This window comes from Andrena cerasifolii, chromosome 14 (genome assembly GCF_050908995.1).
Source record: "Andrena cerasifolii isolate SP2316 chromosome 14, iyAndCera1_principal, whole genome shotgun sequence".
In the NCBI taxonomy this organism is placed as follows: domain Eukaryota; kingdom Metazoa; phylum Arthropoda; class Insecta; order Hymenoptera; family Andrenidae; genus Andrena; species Andrena cerasifolii.
Genome location: NC_135131.1, coordinates 3,733,311 through 3,759,481, shown reverse-complemented (window position 1 = coordinate 3,759,481; position 26,171 = coordinate 3,733,311). Strand labels below are relative to the sequence as shown.

Here is a 26,171-nt window from a genome sequence, read left to right as displayed (position 1 = left end):
GACATCGGTACTTGTGGTTAATCGTGTTCAAAGCTTCGGGCTGACCACGTTCATTTGTACATTTCAAATGGATCATCAGCATTATAGGTAGATTTATTAGTTTACTAGCTTTACTATTTGGCTTCGCTCGGAATTTAGATTTCGATTTTATGAAAATTTTTTTTTTTAGTTTGTTTTGTGAAAACGGTCAGATTCGTCTGGATTAGCCAGACATAATGAGCTGAGGCATATTTCGTGATCCAAGTTTACTGTTCGTAAATTTTTAGGCGATAGACAAATACACAATCATATAAACTTTCTGGTTTATATATTAAGATTAGTGGTAGGACACAGTACACATGTTGAGGTATGTATATTTTTTTAGTTATGTTCAGAGGCGGATTCAGGACCCTTTCTTGGAGGGGGAGAAATATGTAAAAGTACATAAGTATATTTTTTAACCTTCTTTTACAAGATTTAAAATTTGCTTGTCATTTATATTTTAATATCTCTGTCAGATACTACAGCCTAAATAATTAAATTCACATTAATTATTTATTCAGAATAATACACAATGTCATAATATTTTTCTATTCTATTACTCGGGGGGGGGGGGCGAACGCCACTATCGTCCCCCTCTGGATCCGCCCCTGGTTATGTTCAAGTTAGAATGAAGAATTGCAAGTGAAGATTACCGTTTACACTAAATGAGCACGAATTTTTTCGAAGCGGAGGGCGAACGAGCATTCGTTCGTTTGGTCTAAATGCGCCTTTACACGAAAGAAAGTGCATTAAGCACGTACACACGATTCAGAGAATATGAACGACGCGTACGTAATTAAAAAAGTAATAGCTTGACCTAACACTTCTCGGAAAATGTGGAGAAGCTTTGTAGGTATTTAAATATTCTAGTCACGTCTGAGAGGCCTACTTTCTCAATTTATTTTACTATTCAACTTATCAATTTGAACATTGCAATTAGCAATCAGTGATCCGTTATCATCGTCGTAATTAGATTGTTATAAGCTGATTAAAAGTCAGTATCTCTCAGATAACTATTATTTATATAAGATATTTCAAGTAATGTAGAAACAGCAGGTAATAATCGCATAGCTTAACTTGTTTGCACATTTAATGTGAAGTGAATGTTAAACCCGCAATGCAAAGCACTACCGTCGTTCCCCCACTTTGGTCCCATCGCACTACACACAAGCATATCCTTACTCCTGTCCGTGTGCGTTGCCGATTCGGTCATCATCTGTCATCTTCTAATCTCTTTCTGTCAACAAACTTTAGAAAACCTTGTATTCTCCACCCATTGCTTACTTGTAGGGCCGATCCATCAAGTTCATTCATCCATTTTTCCTTAAGTCAAACATTCAAAATATGATCCAAATCCTTATAACAGATTCGAATCATCCAAACTTAAGTGCTGTATGCTCTTATATGATTTGACGAATGATAAATACTTGTGAGAAAAGGGTTAAATGAGTAGCCCTCTACTGGCAGACCTGAAAGCTAGGGCTGTATTCTTCAAACTGTACCATGCTTCCACCTAGCGGCAGTATCGATAGATTTGTATCTTCTGTTAGTTACGGCGGGGATGCTTCCCTTCAAAGCATGTTTGAGTAGTTCGATCATAAATTTTCATGACTGTACATAGTGTAATGTGGTTTATTAGTGAAAAAGCAAGAATGTTTGGCCGGTGTTCGGAAATGTATATGGATCGTCTGTGCCCTTAAGCTTTATATTCTTCTGTACTACACGAGAAAGGTAGTAAACCTAACACATTGTTTATACCGCTTGCTTCAAACAAACGTGGAGGGATGTGTAAATACCCTGTAAATACGTGTACATTTCTACGGAACTTATGATAGCCGAATTTAATTTGCTTTGGTGGGAGGAAACTCAAATGGATAATGAGTGATTCTGATGATACGGATCTTTTACTCCTAATTCCACCTGACCTGTTCCTTGTACCATCGTCTTCAGTCTCCGACACCAGTTCTGATCCTGGAAAGTCTGGCTACAGTAACAAGAGAACCGGCGTGATATCGGAGCTTGTAGGGCATATGCAAACATTAGAAAGCAGAATTACTGCTATCGAGTCCAAAGATAATAGCTTAGACGCCACTATCTTAAGCAACTCGTTGGATTCACAAATCCAGATTACCCCGGATGCCAAGTTCAGGCAGACGTTGCCTAGAACTAGGTTCCCCATAAATCAGAGCTGCAGCTTACAAAATACACCCGTAAAGCCTCGACGATCCTTGTCTGTTCCATCGACTCCTAATGGTTACTCATTGTCGAACCACACTAATATTTGTCAGAATGACATAAAGTTGGGGAATCACTCTCCCGGGGCTACTGGCACTAATGCGACTAATGCTAACGATCATGATAAGAATAAGCATGATTTTGTAACGTCCCGTTCTGATTCCTCCGTGGTCGTACCTTCTGCTTCTCGCAGCGTGGGTCTCCCGCATGCTACCGCTACTTCTTCCAAAGGGGAACTTTACTCTTATCCTGGTGATTATTGTAGAAACAGAAATAATATGTACGTTAAACCTTCTAATCGGTTGTGTTCAATGCCATCCACCTCGACTTTACTTAGCACAACTGGGCAGCCACGTTCGTGTTCTAAAACTAGCGTGCAAGATATGGAGCTCTCAGAAGTTGACGAGCTGCTCCAAGAAATGGAGGCTACCGAATTAGAACTATCGAAAAGAATAAACAGAGTCTCGATGCATCAGTCGCTCAAGGAACAGAACGACCTGTTAGCATCTAACGATGCTTCTAAAAGCAGATGTAACGCCGATACCCACAGGCATTCCATTAATCGAAAATTGGAGTTCGAGCCGCAGAGTTCGAGCCAATATAATACCCTATCAGTGGCATCGCAGAAGAAATATTCTGGTCCCCTCCCTGATATATCACTACCAGACTATGATTCATTTCGTTTGGACGAGACTGATAAAATGATCTCAGAATTCAAAACATGGGAGCAGAATGTGCAAAAGCCAGGAGAGGTAGAAGGTACTGATGCCCTAAGGAGCACAAATAACATAGATAAATCAATTCCAAAAGCGAGTAATGTAAAAAGAAAAGGATCTGCTGCTGAACCAATTTCGTTAACTATGGATAATGTGAATGGCATACAAACATATCCCATGCACAAAAATTTAGATTCCTCGTTGCTCAATGACTTAGCACAGTTTAATACCGCAGTATCAACAAAAAGTACGTCCCATTTACCAGAAAGTTATCAGAGTTCTCAATACAACGGTACTGCGCAGCACTCTAATGAGCTGCATGATGCACCATTTATTAAGAGCATCGCTCATGCTTCAACAAATACAGAGTTTCTTCCGAGGTATATTATTATAGCGGGTTAAAGCACGTTCGTGCAGCTTCAAGTAAAGTAATTCGTTTCCATTTTCATCTCAGGAAATCGCAGAGACTTTTATCGTTATCAGACTTCTGGGATAATAATGGCAATAAATCGAGAGAGGAAATGCATAGAATTAAATTAGAAGAAGAGAAGTTTCGACGGGAGGTATGGGCAAATTTGCATTGCGGTGGCTTTCTGGTCTGGAGGTCTCAGAGATAGGGCGTTTGTTTATGAATTTTTGCTACATTGCTATTGATAATGGTTTTTTCAAACTTTACATACTCCTTGCATATATTTCGTTTTCATAACGAAATTAATTCGCTGAAGAGATATTGACCTAACTGCTTCGGTTAAACAGCCATGCGCTCGTACTGCCCTTAATTTCTTAAATCCGTTTCATCTGACATAGAGAAATGGTAAGGGTTTGTAGCCGGTGTGAATATACACTGGCTCACAGCCATAATCGTACACTCTTTAAAATCGCATAACTTTTTTAAAATTAATCCAAACGACTTGAGTTTTTTTTAGAAGCTAGAAGGATTAGTTTGCTAAGTGACGTGATTCGTCGTTTTGAAAAAAATGCACTAGGTCGGAATAGCAAAAAAAAAATAGAAAAGGTCGTTTTTCAACTTTTTTTGTGAGCCTGTAATAAAAATTCAGAAAACCCGTTTTTACCTTCTTTTAAGCTCGGCGTGTGTGTGTTACGCATCGCGATTTGGTGCGAACCTATTTTGCAAGTCAGTTCAATTTTAACCCACGTTAATTATTAGAAACAACTAAATAAACCGATATTTGGACAATTCTTTTCTTCTGTGACTGAAAATGAAAATTTGGAGTAAACACGATGCCGCTAAAACTTTCGTTAGAATTCTGTGTACGCTCTTCCCAGAGCCTCTTTAATAATTCTGGATTACTTAAGTCTACGTAATTAAATTATATTACCCGAGTCACGTTTGTATTAAACATTTCATCAAGCGCTCCAATTTTGATCTGCGCGCGATTGTATTTCCATTAACAGTTCTTCAATATCTTTTCGAATTTAAATCTAATAATTTAAGAACATATTTTAAACATTTACCATTTCAAGGAAACGTGATGATATATCGTCTCTTAACAAATTCTAGACCAGAAGACCCCGTTAATACATTTCTACAATTATTAACAATATTGATGTATCTGTAAATATAAAACGCTTCACAGCATTGTGAACACCTAATACAAGAATTGCAAAAGCGTTTGTTGGAACAACAAGAAAAGGTTGCCGTGGCGCTCAGAGTGGACAACGAAAAGAACGAATTGATAGCACAGTTCCACAGCGCATGGACCAAATTGAAGCAGCGGCTTCATATTTTAGAGAACGAGTACAGTAGTTTGCAAGGAAATTTGAAAAATGTTACGGAGAAGCATCAGTTAGAAATCTCGGAGTTCCAGTCGCAAATTAAACGCTACGAGGGTGAATTATCGAAGGCTTTGGACCTTGCAGCTGGATACAAAGAGAAAAGCGACGCAGTGATAAAAGAGAAGGTGGAGTTATTAAAAAGTCACGCGGATGAATTAGAAAATTATAAATCCTTTGTGCTGGAAGCGGAGAATAGATACGACGAGCTAAAGCTTGACCACAACAACGTGCTGGAGAAAAACAAACAAACTGACGAAACTGTAAAAAGTCTTCAACAAGAATTGGGTAAAGAACGATTAAAAGGTGGAGAAGTTCGGAATGAAATGAACGTTATTCATAAAGCACTAGACACTTGTGAAGCCGAATTAATTGTTTTGAGACAGGAGAAAGAGAATTTACTGTTGAAGTTGAAAGAAGAGATAACTAGGAATGGAATTTTAGACCAAAAAAATGCTGCGCTACTTTCATCAGTCGATGATGCCAAAAAGGCAGAGGTAAAGTATGAATTAACATTTTTCCCCCACTTGCACTTCACTGACCTCTCATCCACTGTTTGCAGAAATTAGCCAAAGACGAAACGAAATCTGTGGCAGAGCAGAAAGAGAAGATTCGATCTGAATTACAAGAAGTCTATCAGAAACAAGTTGACGAAGTTGTCAAAGTCAAATTACAGGAATTCCAAACTCAGCTGGATGCTGCTGAGTCAGAATTCCTTGAAGAATTAAAGACAAGGCAACAAGTTATCGCCGAATGTGCAGCTCGAAAAATTAAGGATATTATAGATAAGTATGTTCACGCTTACTCGAACTGTATACCGTTTAACCAATCGTAGCAAAAGTGTACATAATATTATTGTGTATTTAGACATCAATTAGAAATAAATTTAGTAGAAGAGAAGCATAAAGAGGAGAAGCGGCTGTGCGAGATACAGTTGGCACAAACATATCAAAAAGCGTCGATATTGGAATCGCAACTGAATTCTCAACGTGCCACTAAATCTCAGCTTGCCGAGCAGCTTCATTCCGTGATGCAGAAACAATGGCAGCAAGCTTTACAAATTATATCGGGTAAACTCACCAGCTTCCTTTTTCCTAATGGCGTAATTCGCGCGGTTCCACGAGTAGTATAATTTCTGTCGACCCTTAGGCGGGAATATGGAGAATCTGTCACCAATTCAAAAAATTCACGCGGAAAAATTATTCGACTTGAGAGGCCCGAAGAAGTCCGAGTCGATGCCGAATTGTTACGCGAAGGTTTCGCAAGAACCGGTCAAATTACAAACACCGGATAGGAACCGTTTCCACGATCACAACGAAAGTACGAGTACCGTGACACCGATCGAGGAGACCCCGTTGACGAGTAGAAAAGAATCGAAAGATGATCTCCGAAAATACGTGAAAATGGTGATTTTCGATTTTATACGCACTTTGTATGTTTCCTATTTGCCCAGCCCGAGAATTCTTCACTTAAATATTCCACAGATTGCTGAACTACAACAATCCAGAGACGAGTTTTTAAAAATTAGAGACAGTATTCCAAGCCCACCTCTATCCTGTAGAGAAGTGCCACGGAAGCACTATACGAAGAAGGAAGTGAGTTTGAAGGACGAAGACAGTAGCATATGGCAGCCGGCATCAGAAGTAAGTAATTGCAGTGTCGAACTTGAAAGTCGAGATAGATTGGAGCGTCGCAGTTGTATTTTTCAGACTACCCAAGACACTAGCGAATTCATTCCCATCTCACAAAGAGTTTCCACGAAGTGCGACCAACAGAGGACCAAGCCACCATGGAAATGACCTGTTGTTTATAATCCCCTGAATGTTGTTTATGGTCTCGACGAGGTGGACCGTGCACAAGCCATGTCTGTACAGCGCATCTAATCAGTCCTAACTAGGACATGTACAAGATATATTTTTTACTTTAATAAAATGAATTTTGTATCAAAAAACGAAAGCTGAAAACGAACAAACCGTCTATCTTATTTTATCCCGGCTTTCCCTAACTAACCGCAGTTATATTATTTACAAGATTTTATTCCTGCTACGAACCCGCAGAGGAAAAGGATGCTCGATAAAGGAACAACGATAAAACTGCGCCTCTATCTTCTGACACTTTTGGAAAGTTTCAGACGACAAGGCCCATTCAACACGACGCCCATAAAAATTTACGACGAGAAGATTCTATATTCCGTGAGGCGATAATAAAACACATTGATAAGATGTGCAGTGGGCGCAATTAAGTCTATCGAGTTTACTGTGGCCATTTCTCGTAACACGTAAGTATGATTCACCGTGCAAGGGAATCCCAGTGGCATTCTGGCCTTATCTGATTTCCACCATAAGTCATCGCGTTTGAAATTGGAAAAATTAGTCATCCCACTAAGAGTTCGTAAAAGCATAGGACTAATATCATCAGGATGGTTTCCTATTGCTCTGACTCATTAGCAACCTCGGACCCGAGGAAAACATTTTTCCCAACGGGCTTGCAGACGTGGATGATTTTAAATATGAACAATTTTACGTGCGTTCTGTGCGTCGTATTCGGACGAATACTTTCGCCGTTGCATCTTACACCGTGAATCATGAAATAGACGGAATCACTCATTTCGAACACGTTTCCGTACGGCGAGATGGCATGTTAAACTTATTCAGGGAACTGTTACTGAATTGTTTATCGATAACGTTTCTTGAATAGTAATCGCGAAGGAGCAGAACATGCGGCACATTCGACTCCGAAGGCGCATACTAATTAAATCCATATCAATTTAAACGGTAATTGCGGCCCGTGTATCACAATCAATATCATAAGTGCCACGGTTGTTCATACGCTTAACGCATGCAATTAATTTGTTAACGTATTGCTGTGTATCATAGTCGGGTGACAGTGAATTTAGAGAAACCCCGTTAGAATCCCTACTAATATATAAAAGTGAAACGGTGTCTGTTTGTCCTTTTTTCACGCCTAAACGGCTGAACGGATTTCTATGAAATTTGGAATGTATATTGCACACGTCCTAGATTAGATTATAGGGTATTTTTTTAGGCTTTGTTATCTTGGAAACATCATAAATAATTCCCGGGTAACTGGTCAGCTAAGTAGTTAATAATATTTCCGTCGCTTCAAAGATACTATTGGTTATTGTACTTGTTACACGAGCGTGATCCTATTACATTCGAAACAACTAATTTTCAGTTATAGAATTGATTTCTCTGATTATACAGAGGCTTTGAGTAATTTCCCAATCATTAATACCGATAATTGAAGCCTAATAACTGCTTATAGAATATCAATTTACAGCTGTAGAAATTAAGATACCGTAGAAGTAGAACCTCGGTTATTCCAACGTTTCCATCAGCGTATAACGGAGTACAATGGAACTCCGCTTTCATGAATGGTAGAATTCATATTTTCGCAGTTCAGAACAATGAGACTCTACGTAATCGGCTTTCTGTTTCACAAATATACCGTTCACGTGAAAAAAATTACTTCTACCTTGCTTTCTCATTGTGTTAAACATCGCTTCAAACATACTTCACCCTTGAAAATTTACATACTTTTAGTCGAATGGATGTTTTAGTATTCAATGGGCGTGAAAAAGCCTGCCATCCTGACAATAGAAACGAACCAAAGTAAATCACGAGTCCCTCTAAATGTTCATCAGAGAGCTAAATTTGAGAAAGCATAACGTTGAAAGCAAAGCACTCAATATGGATAGCAGAGTAAGTGGATGATTTCTGATTTTGATGCGACAAGTTTACGCGAATAGTTTAGGCATTGAGAGCAAAAACGGACGAATCCACATTTTCCTTCGAAATTGAGTTAGTAGCAATAATGTATTCCAATAGAAATAAAATAATTTAATAAGTAAGAAATGTGATATATTATAATTTTACTATCATATAAAATAGGAAAAATAATTTTTTTTCAACGTGGGTTAGTCGGTTTTTGCTCTCAATAGGTTCTGCACGCATAGGTATCTGCATTGAAACTGAAAGTATAAGAGTTTATTATTTTTTGGACGTATGGGAAATCGATGCCTGGTTGTCAAATGAAATAGTAACTGTAAATATTACTAATAAAAGGCGTAACTAGCAGTTTTTTACGGGTTTGTCACAAATATTTAGATACCCCTTTATCCAGATTAAAATATCGATGGCATAACACGAACTACTAAAACTGGTACCAGCGAACTTTAATTCCTATTGCCTAAGAGGGTGTTTCAGTGTTCATCAATGTTACCCATTTTTATTCAACCAACAATCAACCCACCAGTCGAAATTCCCAAAGGTGACCGATAGAATCGCTCTACAAGCCCCTTTCTTCCCGCAAATCTTCCCAGCATCGCGACAGATATTTCTCTTCCCCCGAAACGTAATCGCTAGATTACCCTAGCGAAAAAAGGAAGCAAATATCGATCATCCTGGCATCCCCATTTTTCAACTGATTCCGAAGCGATCCAGCGTCCAACGCGCTTATTGATCACCCGCTCGGGCGAGTATACCTAAACCCCGCGTAGCTGGGTTTCGCGCGCGTCCGCTCGGCTTTTACCTTGAGCGAGAGGCGTGCGCTGCAAACGTTCGCCGGGTACCTGTAAAAAAGAATCGCCCGTGGACGCGAGTCGAACGGAGGAGAGACGAGCAAGAGAGGCCCGAGCGTTCGGTAACAATCGATGCCCTTCTTTAGCCGGCGACAACGATCACGCCTACGATCGGGCGTGTTTCGCCGTGCTAAGCCGGCGCCAGTTATGAGGATTCCACGGGCGACGCGCAGAACAAGTTGCCGATTGAAAACGAAAGAGCAGCAAGAATGCAAAGGGAGGAACGTGATAGTGGCCACCCCCTCTTCGGCCGTGGCAGATAGTAGTAGTCATGAGCGCGTCCGCTCTTCATTCTGCCCGGTTCCGTGGCCTTTAGTCACCCAGCCGGACTTACAGAGCGAGCAGGCAAGAAGTTCCGCGTGCGCCAAGTGGCTAGGAGCTTGAATGCGGCCGGGAGAATGCAGCCCGGAACGAGATGTTCGAGATTCTATACCCCGATAATAGTGTTGCTGCTGGTGCTCGCCTGCCTGATCGATCACACTGGCGGCGCATGGAAAAGGCGGGAGGACAAGACCAAGTGCCCGAAAGTAAAGGCCATGAGGAATTTTGACATATCCCAGGTACGTGTGCGCAGCGTCCGTCGAAATTCATCACCGATTAGATCGAACCGTGTCCCGTCTCGTGGAGGCTTCCTAAAACGGTACCCGAAATTCGGTGGACTGTGTCGCGAGTGGTGCATGGTTTGAAGTTAACGTGTTGCGAGTGAATCACCGGGAACGGAAGGATACATTCCTTTTGCGAATGGGAGATCGTAGAATCTGCTTGGGAGTCCATGTGATTCGCTTCTGTTTAAAGGATGTACGTTTATGTGTATTGGAACGTTTTGCGGGGTATCGCCGTGTCAATGGTTCACGGCGGAGATGTTGCAAGGTTTCTTTAACGATAATCGACCTATGGAAATGCGAGTTTTTCGCTGCGCAACGCTTCGGCATGCGTGGCAATCGGTTTTTGAATTTCCTGCGACTATTTGGGGGAAAATCGCTCGGCGCAGAGCTACGTGTCGCTCGTTAATATTCCGATTTCACAAATAGATGATCACGACGGATTTCCGATCAATATGCGCGCTGAATGTGTAATAATAATTGCGGGGAGCGCAATTGGAACGCGTTTGTTGAATGCTCTCGTTCGTGTACGAGCGCGATAACAGATATTACAATTTCCTCTTCGATATCTGCCCGTTTCCTCTCGCATCTTCAGCACCATTGTGGTTAGAACGTTATGGAAAAACGCGCCCGGGTACATATATAACGAATTTCGATGGTAATTTCCGCGCGTCTAATTGCAGGATATAATTCAATGAAAATGCTACTGCGATACGGGAACTTCGCGTGCGGGTGTAATTTCGAAAAGCGTCGGTCGGTGCAGGGCATTTTGGTGGATACTGCAACGCGTGTACCGCCGACAACGAGATGCATACAATATCGCGAGCTTTCTTTCAAAGGAAGACACCACGCAAACTTATTTCTGGACCTTTATGCGTGTTTAAGGGAAGGCTATTTCGGACTTGACTTGCGTGCATATAAAACAACTTGCCACCATCGAACACCTCTGCGTTTGGTCATTCGTGTTCCATTCACTGCCTTTGTTTCACAATTCCGTAGGCTTCGTTAAATTCTAATGACGCGCTTACCGATTCATTAACGTTTTCGGAAAATATTGTCCCTTTTGTATTCCACTTACCAAGAAATGTAAAGTTCATAGTAAGTAATATTGTTAACGTTTAGGTCATTAACCTCCAGACTGTTTTCTTCGTGTTGTTTCGATTATCTGGTAGAGAATCTATTAATAACACTTATGTCAGAGTACTATTAACATTAAACGTGGTATTTATTATTGTTGTGGTTAGATGCGTGGGTATGTTGCATTTGATTTATTTCTTTGTAATACGTTGAATTATTACTTTCGTAAATTTAAATTCATCGGTATGTACTATCACGACAACATATGGGTGGACCATTTTTCCTTACTAGAGGATAACCTTGGTCGATTCTTGCCAGATAATCAATGAACCCAGGCATTTAGTTTCGTTGATAACCCGAAAGCTACTGACGTGATACGTATTCTTAATATCCTTCTGCAGCCGTGAAACATGTACAGGCTGGTCTAAAAAAAGGGGGTCGAAGAATTTAGGAGCACCCATTACTCACGAAGATAAGCAAAAAATGTCCAGCTGGAGTGAATTTTAAAAACTTATTTTTGTTAATGGTAATTTGTTACGTTATTCGTACACTTGTTTCAGTGGCTATGTTTGTGGTATTTTTGGGTGATAATAAGAGATTATACGAAAACGAGTGCAGAAGCAGACGTACAGATGATAACGAGGGAAATCGGCGTAATTATAGCGATGAGATCCATCATGTCTGAATATATCATTCGGCGAACAAAGACAAGCGGGTCGTTTGCGTTACTGGAACAGAAAATCGCGCACTCGTCTAACGGGGTTGATTTGCAGGCGTGTGTTAATTGGATATTTTTGTCTACTTTTGCGCCGACTATACATCCCTAAATTCTCTGACACTATTTTGAGACAACTTTATACATCACAATGCGCATTCAACGTGTATATCATTCCTTATTAGAAATTTATTTGCCCTACCTTCATATTTGGAATCCAACAATAATATTTAATTTAGACTTGACGATACATTATATATATCTCATTGCATTTTATATATATATATATATATATATATATATATATGTATAATAGATAATGTAATACATATTAAAATAAGTAACTATTGTTATTAAGTAAAATTCTAAAACCGGTTGAATCGGTTTTTTGGGAATAGGGAAATTCGAAAACCGTTTTTTCAAATGTCGGTTTTTGTATAAACTCTAGTATTTATGGAATTACCTATAACTGCCAAAAGTGTTTTTATTTGTGCGTTAAACGGAACTGATATACGACTACTGTAACATCGCCACTTTGGAAAGCTACGAGCTATAAGCGTTACGCGACATTCTTCTGTATTCAGTCTACTAAAAATAACCCGAGTATATTTCAATTTTGAGGTTATTAGGGCCTTTTGGATGTCAGCTCATATTGTCGCAAAGTGAACGATAAAATTACTCCCTGTTCAATATACTGCAACAATTCGTATTTTAATATGGATTGTTATTGTTTTAATTATTTAAAAAATTCCTCTGTAGCAATTACTAAAATGAAGTCGAATGGATTTAAACCATTTAGGAGCAATGTATAATTTACGAAGTTCGCATAAGTTCATATGGTAACACGTTCGCGTGGACTATTCAGTTAATAGTATTAGCGGGCATTAAATTTGAAAATCTACCGCACCTACTTATTGTGGCAAAGTAAGATTACTAAGATTACAAGCTTAGAATCCATCCCATCTTAATTAAACTTAATTCACCGACCGAAAATGAACTTTTCTAAGAGGTTTATTAGTAGTCTATTGCGTAAAGAGTTCGTGAACTTCGTTTGCAGTATAATTAAACCGCCGAAGCGCTCAAGAAAATAGGAATTGGAATAGGCAAAGTGGAAAAAGGTGTTTCAGTATCGTTGAAATCACTCTGTACTTTTAATACATGGCCATTGCGCGAAATTTATCACTCCTCGCAACTTTATGTCAGGAATTACGATGAATTTGAAATATGATGTAGGTCATGTGAAATTAGCGGGGGTTTAAGTCATCATTTTGCTGGTTTCGAAGTTTACCATTTTTGACATCACAACGAGCTGTTAAGAGGTCATTTTACTTTGATCGACCGAGAAATGAAGCTATTTTCAAAGATTTTTTTCTCGATAAATACAACATATAATGACATAAATCTTTTTGGAATTTATTAAGCTACTCTTATATTATACAAAAAAAAATTAAAAAGATTTTTTTAATTTGTTTCAAATGTCTTTTTATAGCATCAATGTGACACCTACAAAAAAGAGGTATGTTCATGGCGCGGGTGATTTCCCGGCTCGGGCTTATCTGAAACAAAAAATTCTAAAAGATTCTTAATCTGTATGAATGTCGCTATCGCCCGTAGCTCAATTAACAATTTTTAAATACAAATTTTTTAAAGCATATAAAAATATTTGCTGGAAACTCATGAAAATATCACGCGTTACGAATTTACCGACACTTTCTTCCCTACATGCGCCGTGTTAATACCCATTTGCAAGTGAAATAATGGTAATCAGGACAGAGACAAATCGTCGTTCAGATGATGCATTCGCGACAGAGAGGAAAAAAAGGGCAGATTTGCATCGTATGCCGAATAAAATGATAGCTTGAGGCAACGGATTACGCAACGTGACCCACGTAAACACCAATGAACTGTTGCGACTTTACCGGAGATGCGCATACCGAATTTTACGTTCCCATATTTCAATGCATAAATCGTTCCACGATATGGGCCATCTATCTTTATCGAGCAAAGTGTCCCAGCCATTTCTCACAACACGGTAACGTGCAAAAAGTACATTGCTTATTTAATTGTATGTATAAAGAAGGCATTCCCTTCACATTGTTAGGACTAAAAACCGATTTTACGCGAATTCAGATACGAAGGCTAATTATTATAAAGTACCTACTCCACGCATTTCTCCTTTTAGCTTAATACTAGTTTAATATTACGTCTCTGCGATTTCAATGCTTCGATATGATGAACCCAAGCTAATTGACAATTGTCAATTATTATACTATACAAGATATTGGGAAGGAATTTTCACGTTCATTTTCGAAAACTCTTCTAACTTTGCAATTAAAAGTTTCTATTATACGTAATATAAGACACGAGCAATGGGTACATTCGAGAGATTTCAATTTACAAATTCAATCGTGGAAGTGATGCTGGAAGCGTCGAGAAAAATAAATTCAACATTCGGAGAAGATTACATTAACGTGGGAAGCACTCAGGGCTGATGTTTAAAATGAAAACACCCTCGCGACATGTCATTAAAAACTGATTGTGAGCCAAGAAGAAGATTGCAGGAACTTATGAGTGATAGAAGTTTGAAGGAGTTTGTCGAAAGTAATTCACGTTAAATTGTACAAGATGTAGAAATTCTCTAGCATTTGGAAAAGATTGGCAAAATAAAGAAGACAGATAAATTGGCTTAAGTAGAACGACACTCGAGAGTTGACTGAATGGAGTTATGATAGTTTCCTTACCCCAGAGAAGACAAACGAATGAATGAAATGAAATATTTATGGAAACAACGTACGTTGTTCCATTCTGTGTATCAGCGTAATTTGAATATATCGATTTGTACTTTGCTTCATTATTGTACGCGAATGCGTGCCACTAATTGCCGAACGACGAAGCACGCAGGAACAACTAGCATACTATATGCATAATTTTCATTCAAAATACCCGACATTATTTTTAACTCAATTCTAACAGTATTATGGCTAAATGATTATTCGGTAATCTTATTTGCATATCATTAAATAGATTATTAAAATGTTAATGCTGTAAAGCGGCATTGTAAAATTATGCTTCGCGTATCAGTTGTAAAACTTCAATTTACCACAATATCATTGGCATATTCGATGAAGCTTGAAAATATTCAAATTGTTGTATATAATAATTCTACATAATAAATTCGTGAGGCGGCAGTAATACGGTTTAGATTGCTTAATGATACTTCTGGAGATTAAAATATATAAACCTTTATATTTCTTTGAGTAGCTATTGGAAAGATTTATATCAAAACGAATCATTAAATTTAAATTCGATCAAAGATCATTAGAATGATCAGAAAATTATCCACCTTTCAATCACTCCTTCAATGAAATTCCAATCATCACAAAATTTTAATATGGCAGAATAGTGCAATGGATTTAAGATTAAATGTGAGATGCTCGTTATTAAATTCAGGATATTTTTAGGAATGTTACAACAAAATATTGTAATAAATTGCAGATGCAATAATATCATTCACTTGCACTGATTATTCCACGTTGCATTCAGGAGAATAGGGATACCTATGTAAAAACAAATTTGTTACTCATTTACTTAATTTTTCCATTCATTCACGACCGTTTAGCGCGAGTTCTCGATTTCCTCATTGCAATGCAGCAGCTCGAGTATACGCTGCGTGCAGGGTCGCAGGTCGATTAACATTTTCGCGTGAACAAGAGTATTCGGTTACTGTTGCAGTGGGTGTATGTTCTGATAAAGAACAGTTCTAAGGAATTTGTCCCAAATATTCTTCACAAACATGTGGGGATAAATAGTGAATGCACATTCTTTTACACAAATATTTCTGCACAAATAGTTTTAATGGAATTCAACGATTTCTCCACGCCTTTAAACTGTACGTCTCACTTACGTGTAGTAAATTTTTTCTCGCATATCCCACAAACATGGATTTTCTCAAATTAGAGTCATTAATTTCTGAAAATGACGGCATCTGGAGAACACGCATCCACTGTGACCATAGTTTTCGACGCAAACAAGTTACACGATTTTTCACTACATTCCGCGTTCTTTAATAAAACAAATATTTCTTGCAGTTCCTTGGATCGTGGTACATAGAGCAGTACTATGCAAGCTCGGAGGAAGCGCTCGCGTACAGATGCATGAGGGCTGAGCTCTCGATTTCATCCGAAAGCACCGAAGTCACCATGAACTTCAGTTACAGTTTCACTGACGATCCCATTAACGAACAACTCGTTGGTAACATCACCTGGAAGATTCCGTCTTCCGAGTCACCCGCTCACTGGGTGCACGCTGAGTATCCATGTAAGTGCCCAGAATATCAGCAAAAGCTTTCAACCCGATAACAATAAATCGACGCCCAAGTCCCACAGTAACTGTGGTTGCAAATTCTACCACTTGGGTTTGCATACAAAACTTCCAATTGCAGAGCGATTTCTGTGTTCCTTACACGTGCTAACAACTCTATGCGTGTGTGTGTGTTTTACAGACGAAGGCGTGTACAACACGTACGTGTTGGATTCGGATTACAAATCGTGGGCACTGCTGATGCATTGCGCGGAACAGAGCAACACGCCGCGATATTTGTCCAGCTTCATCATGAGCAGAGAGCCAAGCCTTGGGGCTAACGTCATCTCGTATCTTCGCGAGAAGCTGCCCAGGTGAGCAACGAATGCGTCTCCGATCCATCCGAACATAAACGATCGACTCGCCTGTTCGCGAACGTAATTATTCAGGGTGTGTCTAACATTGTTTCGAAGGTACGATATCGATCTGGAGTACATGTTCCCCATGGTGCAGAGCCAGTGCAACAAAACGGAAGGCTCAGAAATGGATCCGTTCATCCCGCCGGTTGTGCTGTCCAGGAGAAATTACGCTGCGCGAAATCATCCCTTAAAAAAGAAGCATCAACGTCTCTGAATTTAATTCATACTCTCAACTGCGGCCACCATGACGATACTGATATTGTTGTCGATAGCAGAGGGTGTTATACATTGATCGCAAATATTTTCGATATCGTGGACATTTTTACGATCACAGATGTAATTAAGAATTCTGACTTATTGACACAGACGAGGAGTAGGATAGACCAGTGATTCCCAACCTGTTGGATTTTTAGCACTTATTTATCTTAATATGGTTACATTGCCATATTCTAATAATGATGTGTTTTTCACAAACGAAAGGAAGGAAATAGTTACGTTACATTATATGGGGAGGGAGGTCGCAGGTTATTTGAATATTAGAAAAAGGAGATCGGGACTCAAAAAAGGTTGGGAAACACTGGGATAGACTTCGAACGATTCAATTCTGTTGATTGAATTACTGTTACAATCTGTATGCTGATTAATTGTGATATTTTAAACCTTCTGATTCTCTTAACTTGCAGTCTTCTATGCGAGGTAATCTTTTTATGCTGAAATGTACTTGCAGATTTCTCTGTATTAAATCGATGAATTTTTAGCTAGTTGTAATGAGTTAATTTTAATTTAATCTTACTTAATATAGGAAATTAATGTCTGTGCGGAGAAATTGTATTATAATTGTCATGATTCGTAATAAGGACAATTCATGTTGGTCGATTTATCTCACTGGAGTGGTGAGTGTAGATTCGTATTCAACTCTTTAAGTTAAATAAGTGTTTTGTGGACGTGCGCGAATGTTTGATTAATTCTTTACCAGAACTGTTTACGAATGAAAGAATTTAATATATTCCTACAATTAAAAGTAAAACCGCCTCTATTTAAAAGACACAAATAGAATATAATTTACGTTCCAACGTGCCAACTTCCTAAGTCCCTAGATTCTCAACTTCTAATTTCCCTAATTCTCAAACTTCCTAAATTCCTTATCCTGTTTATTTATCAATGTTCAATCCCCGACTTCTAAAGCTAATTCCCTGTCAAAAACTTAATACCAACAAAGACAAAGCATTAAATATCCTGAAATTCGACAATGTCAATTTGGTATCATTTAGAAACCGAGTAGGACTCGATACAACAGTAAAACGTGACCCATATTGCACAGTTATGTTCATGATATCATAATTCCGATATTGAAGGCTAAGGTCGCTGTCGACTGAACTTCCCTTTGAACTCTAAATACAAATACCTACTAATGGTATTCGCTATTTCAGGAATTTAAGACTAGAGTATTTAACTTTGCAATTAAATTTATTAGCTTATGTAATGGAGTAGTTAATAGAGAGCGAAAGGCAGATAAGCAGCAAAGAGAATGTGAAGATTCGGTTATCATCCCAAAAAATTCTCTATGAGCACACTACATTTCACAAAATTAATAAATTGTATTACACAGTAGCTGCTGATACGATTAATAACTAGACAGGGTGTTTAAAGTACGGCAATTACAGGTGGCAATCTCTTTAATTTAAATAACTCACTGAGATCTCCCAATTTTGTTTCAATCGAACAACTGGTTCCAGCCCCTTCCTCGTTCGTTATTCTTCATTGGATTATGAGCAACTTGATGACAGGGGTGATGAAATAAATGTACCTTCGACACTTTGGGCTAGTTTTATTAATTCAATTAACAACGCGTTATAATACTCTTCGTCTCTTCCTCGTATTTATAATTACATAATTGTAATGAACTGTTATTGTTTTCTTTAGACCCGTCATCTTTCAACATCTTAGCGTAACTCATCCAAAGTCGCGGGCACACACTTGCAGAAGCACGTAGGATCATCACGATCAGTATCGTCATCGTTATCATCATCATCATCATCATCTTCATCATCATCATCATCATCATCACCACCACCACCAACATCGGAAACGTAATCAGTAACAGTCATCGTCAGATAATTCACTCAGCGCACCTAATACTTAATTTTACTGGATATGGCAGCTACAACTTATAAGAAATATTACAAAATCACTGAAGATTCGTTCTTCGTGCGTTTCAGTAGTTTTCTCACTCATACAACACGATCATACCGGATACGAGCTTCCCTCGAACCTATACGCGACGATCCTTGTCACTTTTGACGATCTCAGACTTGTCCTCGTGTGAATTGGGCCTGTTCGGAACGTTGTCGATATTTTTAATCGCAGGTGTTCTGCATGGAGTATCCGCAGATACGTACGTGATACGTCGTCTCTCCCCTCCATTTTCGTATTTTTCTTTTGTATACTTTTTTTTTTTGTACAACCCCATCGTAATATCGCGTTCGATAAGGAACGATCACGCGCTCGATTACTATATATCGTGTGTCGTAGTAGGAAGAACAGAGTAGAACGCGTGCGTACACGCGTGCACGCGCGTCTTGTGTATGCATGTATATGTGTGTGCGTATATTTTCGAGATCTTTACAAGTTAGTTGAGCTGTAATCGAGCAAGTTCTGAACAAAGCCGCGCGAGTGCCGATCACAACGTTGATCGGGAATTGCGTGGGAGGGCGGGGGGGGGGGGGGGGTGGGGGATTCACACCATGCGTACACGCATTCACTCCTTCGTTCTACGGGCTGCATATGCAAATTTTTCCTATTAGTCTTCTAGTAATTCAGTATTAATTAGTTACACAATTAATTTATTTAATCGCTTGCAATTAATTACCTAATCGTTAAATCTGTAATCTCGTGAAGTCCGCGCTGTTTTGTCCGCGTGTGAAGTGTCCTCTGTCTCTGCGCGCTCGCCTGCGTGTGCATGTGCGTGTCCTCTGTCTGCGCCTGTATGCCTGTAAGTGTGAAGCGTGTAGACGTGTGCAACGATTGTTCGTGTCCACGTGTCCCTAGATCTCTTTCATTTTCCCTTTATTAATCTTCTTTTAATGCGAGAGACGGTGTTTCGTATTATTTCAATATAGCTGGTACACTATCTATTTTACTTGAGTTTACGTGTTATAAATATCGTATAGTAAACCGCGTTTTGTTACTTCGTCATTCGATTATGCGCTTCTTTTTGTACAAGGGTGCGATGCGAACCGAGTGTGAATATTGCAGTTGACGTTGTGTATTATGTGTGTCGTGTGTCGAACGTAATAACGCGAGAAACGGGTGTAGCCTTAGGAGGTGGGCCGCCGCCATCTAAGACGCCGCCGTGCGAGGCTTGGGTGTGCCCGCGATCGCTCGAGTGCCCCGCGAATCGGGAAAAGCAGTGTCGTTGATCGGTGGTGCTTCGATGGGCAATCGAGGCCAGACTAGGCACGTTCGAGAGAAACGGAAGGAACATGACGTGAGAAGACGCCCGGCCGGGCGTCGTAGATGCGGCGAGAAGTCGAACGCAGCGTTGGAAAGTCTCGGAACACTGGCAACTAAACTCGGAACGGCTGATCGGGGCAGAGGGCCGGAGATAGAGGAGAAGGGGAGGAAATGAACGTGGTATCGTTACAGAGGAATAGCGCTCGCGCATATACACGCACGAAGGTCCATCGCGACAGCGGATGAACGATCGTCAGATGTCTTTAGAGAAGTACTAGACGAAATCGGCGAAGTTCCCCTACTGCTTAAAATTACAAGTAAACGACTAGCTGCCGACAGCCTCGGTGTACCGTTTCCGACCCGCGCCAAACGGATCGGGCGACTTATACGGCGCGGCGCGCGGGCCGTCGAGCAGCGGCTGTCCTAGAGCTTCACTTCGTGTAAATAGTTTACAAGAGAGTACGATAGGAGGCAATAATAGGTTACGGATAGTCGATTGACAGATTTCGTAATAACGGTACAAGCGTGTCCACTCGGTCAACATTCACGAACAGCTCGAACGACCGTTCTCCCTTCTGATCCTCTTCGGCGTAATCGTCGTGGCTCCTTCGCATGCTGTACCATTTCGATACTCTTTGGTAATACTCGCACAGCTTTCATCGTGCCGTCGCGCGCAGATACGCACGCGGCTGACGAAAACTCGGATAAAGTCGTGGGGGCGCGCACTGACGCGGGCACGAGGAATGTCTCGAGAAATGCAAAAGAATGTAGCGTAAAACAGAGACAGGATAGAGGTAGACAGACAGATAGAAGTAGACAAAGTAAAAGGGAAAAGAGCGCGAAGGGAGGGAACAGAGAAGACTGTCCAGGTCGCGAGAGCCACGAGGAGGTTCGTCCGTTGAATTTGCCGTAAACGGAGACGATTCGTCGAAGCGTATTTGGAGTCAAGCTTGCTTTCGAGGAACCCTGGGTACCTTACACGTCGAGGTCGAAGCTCGTGCTCTCTGCTATTTTGATTGTCGTGTCCTGCGCCTCGGGATCCGGCCGACAGCGTTGTCTGTTCGCTCCTCCGCACGCGATGGTAATAGTAATGATAACAGTAATAATAGTAGCAGTAAATTGAATAGTAACGAAGAAACTTCATGAACACACGGCCAAAGTGACACGTTCGAGTCGGCATCGTGCTGCAGATGGGTCGAAGGATCGACGGCGAGTTGTATCATTCGTTTGTTCGTTCGATTGGTCCGACGGTGTTTAGTATATGCCTGTCTGCCCTGAATCGGCCGCCATTACGACTTCCTGCGAACACCCCGTGTCCTTGCAGCCGTACGCAGGGGATATTACCGTGGCCGTCGCGTGGCCATCGCGACTGTACCGGTCGTTCGGTAAACCGTGATCCAACCATCACTGTTTCATGGTCGACGAGCCATTGCAGTCCGCGCTGATGGTGTGACGGGTCGGGGTGGTTCGCTGTCAGTAGACCCACGAGACAGGCACCCACTGCGGTGTCGTGTGGACCCGCTCGATGGCTGCTTCTAATTGTGCGATCGTCTCCTCGATGTCGTTGTTCACGATGGTCAGATCGAAAAAGTGACCGTACGCTTGCTTCAGCGAGTCGGACTCCTTCGCGAGTCTCTCCAGGCTCCCATCGCACTGAAACATTCGTTGGAGATGGCCGTTACACAGGGAAGTAGATGCAAATTGTACGTGGAGGGTTAGAAGCTGTGACTTCGCGTGTTCGGAGCCTCGTATTCTAATGGAGATGTAATTTGTTGAGGGATGATTAGGGTTAAGACAATGCAAGGGTAGCAGATGGATCCCCTGTTAACATGTGGGGAGTGCTTTTAGATCTTAAATTTTCCCTGGTTTTGTTTCATACGAGAGAATGAGCTTCATTTTTCTGGGGTACTCTTTCATCTATGATGAATCTAACTGGACTTAAAAACCGTTTTTTTAATAAATTTGTAAAATTCGAAAACCGGTTGTTAAATTTAAAAAAAAAAACGGTGTTATATACTAGAATTAGTATTGAAAAATCAATTAATTATTTCATTAAAAACGTTAACATTTTGGCTTGAAATAGCCTCGGACACAAGCATATTGTAGTAGGTAACTGTAAAACTAATCTTCATGAGGTCATATTTTCTGGAGAAAAATACTAAATGAAATAAAGATTTATAATTTATATTTTGTATGAATTTTAGTTATTGTATTTTTTTCCTTTGGTTTTGCATGCAGTGTATTTTATTGTGTTATATTTTTGTAGATCCATAAATATTAAACAAAACTGAAATTTTTTAAAATAAGTACAAATATTTATTTCCTATTTTAATTATATTTTTGGTGAAAATTCGAAAACCGTTTTTTTTTGGGAATAGTGGAATTCGAAAAGCGTTTTTTTCAAACCTCGGTTTTTGTATCAACCCTACTTGAGAGAAATATTATTAATAGATGCGTAAAAATAATATTTAAGGAAAACCAAAAGCTTGAATATCCCATCCTTTAGTTTAACAGTTAATCTCTTCCAACTAATCTCTTCTGCAATTAATAATTGTATCGTTACCCGAACTACTGTTACGCGCATCATTTTACATATTTTAGTAGACCGGGGACTTTCGGTTAAGTGGAAGTGTCGAAGCTTCATAATCTCGTCAATGGTCGATTAATCGTTTAACTAGTTAACCCTGCGGCAATAGTTAACTCTATCCCCAGGAGGTTAGCGATCAATGCTTGGCACTTACGTCGGTAATATTCTGGAATACTGGAGCAGCGATGAAAACGACGTAAGGCGCGAATTCTGCTGTGCGTAACACTTTCAAGGCTTGTGGCTCGACGTCCAATATTGCTACCCTTCCCTCTTCATGAATTTTACGAATCGTTTCCAGCTTGGTTCCGTACATAGCATCTTCGTGTGTACCTACGTAAAGCATCGGATCAGTAAGTAGCCCTTACTGTAATAAATATCTCGATACAGTCATTCTCGCTCATCTACTCACCATATTCGAGGTATTCGTTCGCGGCTATGTCAGCCATCATTTCGTCGTGCGACACGAAATAATAATTACGACCATTTTCTTCATCGTTCCGCGGAGGCCTCGTTGTATCTGGAAAATACCGTTTAACATTTCTTCATATAGTCAACCTTCATTTCAATTTCAATTTAGTCAATTTTATTTAGGTTGTGCACAGTGAAAGATACCTGTACATTTTTTGTGCACAGTGTTTCACCACAAAACGTTTGGTCTAGAAATTATGTTCATAACATATTCCTTTTTAATGATTTTCACTACGGCAGTAATAGAATTCTGGCTAGTTTTTAGAGTATAGTATGATTTTAAGAAAATTACTGAGTTAAAATTTATTTTTAATTTTTTAAGTAAGCAGTTGAATACTTCCCAATCGATTATTTTGTGAACATATCTCTGATGGGCGGGCAAACAAGTATAAGTTAATTATTACTTCAAGCTTAAGCAGTCTCTAATTTTTTATGAGTAAAAATAATCCTGGTTCCGGCGATAACCACACTCATAATGATTACGACACACTTTGAATTTTTTTAATCAAGTGCGTCGTTCTCCCGGAATCATCTGCACCAGCACTACATCGCTTTCTCAAGGCACTCACAACAGTGCGATATATATTTAAAAAATACTGTTGAAAAATTAAAATAGATTCTTTTTTATACTGTCAATAAGTGTATTAATGAGTAGACAAAACATTATTTACGTTGGGCATTCCGTTTACTAAAAAAATAATTCCTAAAAAATGACAATTTTTCAGGTCACAGTGGACTGACCCTTTAAATGTTCTATGTGTCTTTCTGCAAAGCTATAATTCTCAGCTTCAATCGTTTGCCCGTCCACCACAGCTATATTAATTTGCCAAATTTTTCTATCCTTTTTCATAGGATACACAGTTAGATTCGTGTCTAAAATTATTCTGAAACTCATTGTACCGCGACACTTGCAGGTACTGTAACTATATTGTTAGAGATCGTTCTTATACTCACGTGGAATAGGATAGGCATATTTGTCAGGATGCTTCGCGATAATTGTATTCTTTATGTGTCGACGACCAACACCGTGTGCTCCCAATAGCACTAACGTCTTCCGCTGGAATGCAGGATCTGCGGAAAGTGATGAAACGTCACCGACAGACACTCGAAGCATCTCGAATGAAAGGACAGAATTTGCAAAACTTCGTTCTTAAATTCATCTCCCTACGAAACGATACTTCACTGGCTATTATCGAGATTGCTCTACTACCGAACAGTTCAGTTAGTTTGACAAACAAACGATTATGGAGACAACGTAAAAGTGGCTTTCGAGAGGGTGTTACACTTACAGGGAAGCTTAACGACCTCCTCGTAGGTGACCAGATCCAGCTGGTCAAATACTGCGTTGTGCTTAGCGAGATACTTATCCTTGTATTGCTTCTTTTTCCGGCCGAATATTGAGCAATTCACTGGAAACGCAAGAGAATTTATTAGTCGCACACATGAACCGATTGCAAGTAAAGAAAACAACCCGAGATCATGTATCCTGTAAGAGAACAGCTTCTGGTCCTGTTTCATTGAATCAATTCCCTATAGAGCTTGCGTATCTAATAAACAAAGGCACCCAGACTCGTCGATATTGTATCCGGTTTGTCATTATCATTATTGTACGCCAGGGCAGCAATTAATTTTGTCGATCAAGGTAATTAGTAGTCATCACATGTGAGGGCGATTTTCTGAATATTTCAGTGAATCAGAATTGCCAAGTAAATGCCAGCAGAAATTATTTATTCGTTTCATTAATCTAGCATACGGGCACTGCTGTATGAAGTTAATTAATGGCAAAATGTGTTTATAGCAAAACTGTACGTATATCAAACTCTAAAGGGAACTGTGCGTACAGGCTACTCATAATATGAGAATATTGCAAGGATGTGCTCACAATCGGGAAACAACCTAAAGAGGTCAACCAATTTGCTTTTAATTTCAAACTTTTTTCACGTTCCAGCAATTACTATGTAATCTACGAAATCTGCAAAATTATCCTGTCTACGTGGACGAAGCGATGGATAGTGCAAGCCGTGTAATACTTAAAATTTATCAACTAAACGAGCCACATTGAAAGTTAAATTGCAGTACACTTAAAAGTTTTATTGTCAAACTTGAGTACCACTGAAACTCTGAGTCTGTATAATTAGGGGTTGCAATACCGGTTTACCGGTTTCCCAGTAAATCGCGAGAAATACCCTCAAATTTTTACCGGTAATTCGATAAATTACGTATAATAATATAGCGCATGTATTATTAGTGAGAAAAAAATTGAAGAAAAAGTATCTCATGAAGAACGAACTCTGATTCGAAAGAAAACTAAAAATCTGAATCAAGTCATCAAAAAAATGGACGTATTTTCAGGTAGAAAAAGTAAGGAGAAAATATATATAAATGGCATATGATTTCTTAATTACTACCCGACCATCAAGTGTAGAATCTGAGAGCGCTTTATCCGTGGCTGGATTATTTTGTAAAAAAATTAGGTCGCGATCAGGAGACCAAAGTTTAGACAAATTATGTTTTTTGCGTGCTTATTTGTTAAAAATAATTGTTAAATAAAAAATATTTAACTATGTATGTAAGTTAAGATTCTATTCATTGTTTTCGCGGTAAAGATCCAAATTGATAACTATTGCTATTACTTAGTTATACAAATATATCTATTTGGTGTTATATCATTTTACATTTTATGTTCAGAATAGTTTCATTTGCATATATTTTTTATAATGCTCGATTAGAGTTAAAAAATGTTTTTTTTTTGGTAATGTTTACTCTTATATTTCCAATACCTTAAAAAATGGTAAATTACCGGTAAACCGGTTGTGATTGAACATTTTACCGAATTACCGGTAATTGAAAAAGTCGGTAAATTTACAATCCCTACATTGGATGTTAAGCCTTACGTTCGAGGTAAAGCAATATAGCACTGCAGCTATAATAATATTACGAAACAATGAAAATGGCCCTTTATACCTCGTTGCTTTCAGATCTTGAATACATTCTCACAATATTCACCGCAGGGCCGTTCCTGGGTTTTGGCCGCCCAGGTGCAAAAACAATATTGCCGCCTTTATTAATTTAATATTTTTTAATGAAGAATTTGATATGCAGTGTTTACTTTAATATCTATATATACATAATTTTAAGCAGTTATCGTGCAAAAGAGTTTCGATTATTATTCTTATTAGTCAAAA

At 39.4% G+C, this 26,171-nt stretch overlaps 3 protein-coding genes across 14 annotated transcripts in view; 2 read left to right on the top strand and 1 right to left on the bottom strand.

Annotated features, from left to right (window-relative positions):
• The first annotated feature begins 1,554 nt into the window (after positions 1-1,554).
• Positions 1,555-6,738, top strand: Cnb (centriole duplication and spindle assembly protein centrobin). Of its 2 annotated transcripts, none has more exons than XM_076826370.1 (8): positions 1,555-3,352; positions 3,427-3,535; positions 4,571-5,263; positions 5,329-5,555; positions 5,634-5,836; positions 5,916-6,172; positions 6,251-6,409; positions 6,463-6,738. In XM_076826370.1, the coding sequence occupies exons 1-8, from the start codon at positions 1,899-1,901 to the stop codon at positions 6,490-6,492; spliced, it is 3,132 nt and encodes a 1,043-aa protein (XP_076682485.1). In that variant the 5' UTR covers positions 1,555-1,898; the 3' UTR covers positions 6,493-6,738. The 2 variants fall into 2 exon arrangements, with proteins under 2 accessions (XP_076682485.1, XP_076682484.1); XM_076826369.1 differs by having other exon boundaries at positions 1,556-3,352; positions 6,476-6,738.
• A 2,916-nt stretch (positions 6,739-9,654) lies between these two features.
• Karl (lipocalin/cytosolic fatty acid-binding protein Karl) lies at positions 9,655-17,240 on the top strand. Its single transcript, XM_076826348.1, has 4 exons — positions 9,655-9,926; positions 15,849-16,077; positions 16,262-16,433; positions 16,533-17,240. The coding sequence occupies exons 1-4, from the start codon at positions 9,765-9,767 to the stop codon at positions 16,690-16,692; spliced, it is 723 nt and encodes a 240-aa protein (XP_076682463.1). The 5' UTR covers positions 9,655-9,764; the 3' UTR covers positions 16,693-17,240.
• Positions 17,241-18,286: 1,046 nt separating this feature from the next.
• Cask (peripheral plasma membrane protein CASK) overlaps positions 18,287-26,171 on the bottom strand; it is a 250,585-nt gene continuing 242,700 nt past the window's right edge. For 10 of the 11 annotated variants that reach the window (XM_076826255.1, XM_076826260.1, XM_076826257.1 and 7 more), the window contains 5 exons: positions 24,276-24,395; positions 23,941-24,057; positions 22,928-23,035; positions 22,673-22,848; positions 18,287-21,584 (listed from right to left, as the gene is read on the bottom strand). In XM_076826255.1, coding sequence (XP_076682370.1) covers positions 21,405-21,584; positions 22,673-22,848; positions 22,928-23,035; positions 23,941-24,057; positions 24,276-24,395 — 701 coding nt within the window. In that variant the 3' untranslated portion in view covers positions 18,287-21,404. The remainder of the gene's footprint in view (positions 21,585-22,672; positions 22,849-22,927; positions 23,036-23,940; positions 24,058-24,275; positions 24,396-26,171) is intronic. The other variant, XR_013087042.1, reaches the window with a different exon arrangement.

Excerpts from the sequence above, each read along its gene's own strand:
- Cnb (XM_076826369.1), top strand. The coding sequence starts at position 1,899 with ATGAGTGATTCTGATGATACGGATCTTTTACTCCTAATTCCACCTGAC. Across the intron at positions 3,353-3,426 it reads AATACAGAGTTTCTTCCGAG|GAAATCGCAGAGACTTTTAT; the intron begins GTATATTATTAT and ends TTTTCATCTCAG. Across the intron at positions 3,536-4,570 it reads AAGAGAAGTTTCGACGGGAG|CATTGTGAACACCTAATACA; the intron begins GTATGGGCAAAT and ends AACGCTTCACAG.
- Karl (XM_076826348.1), top strand. The coding sequence starts at position 9,765 with ATGCAGCCCGGAACGAGATGTTCGAGATTCTATACCCCGATAATAGTG. Across the intron at positions 16,078-16,261 it reads GGTGCACGCTGAGTATCCAT|ACGAAGGCGTGTACAACACG; the intron begins GTAAGTGCCCAG and ends TGTGTTTTACAG. Across the intron at positions 16,434-16,532 it reads CTTCGCGAGAAGCTGCCCAG|GTACGATATCGATCTGGAGT; the intron begins GTGAGCAACGAA and ends ATTGTTTCGAAG.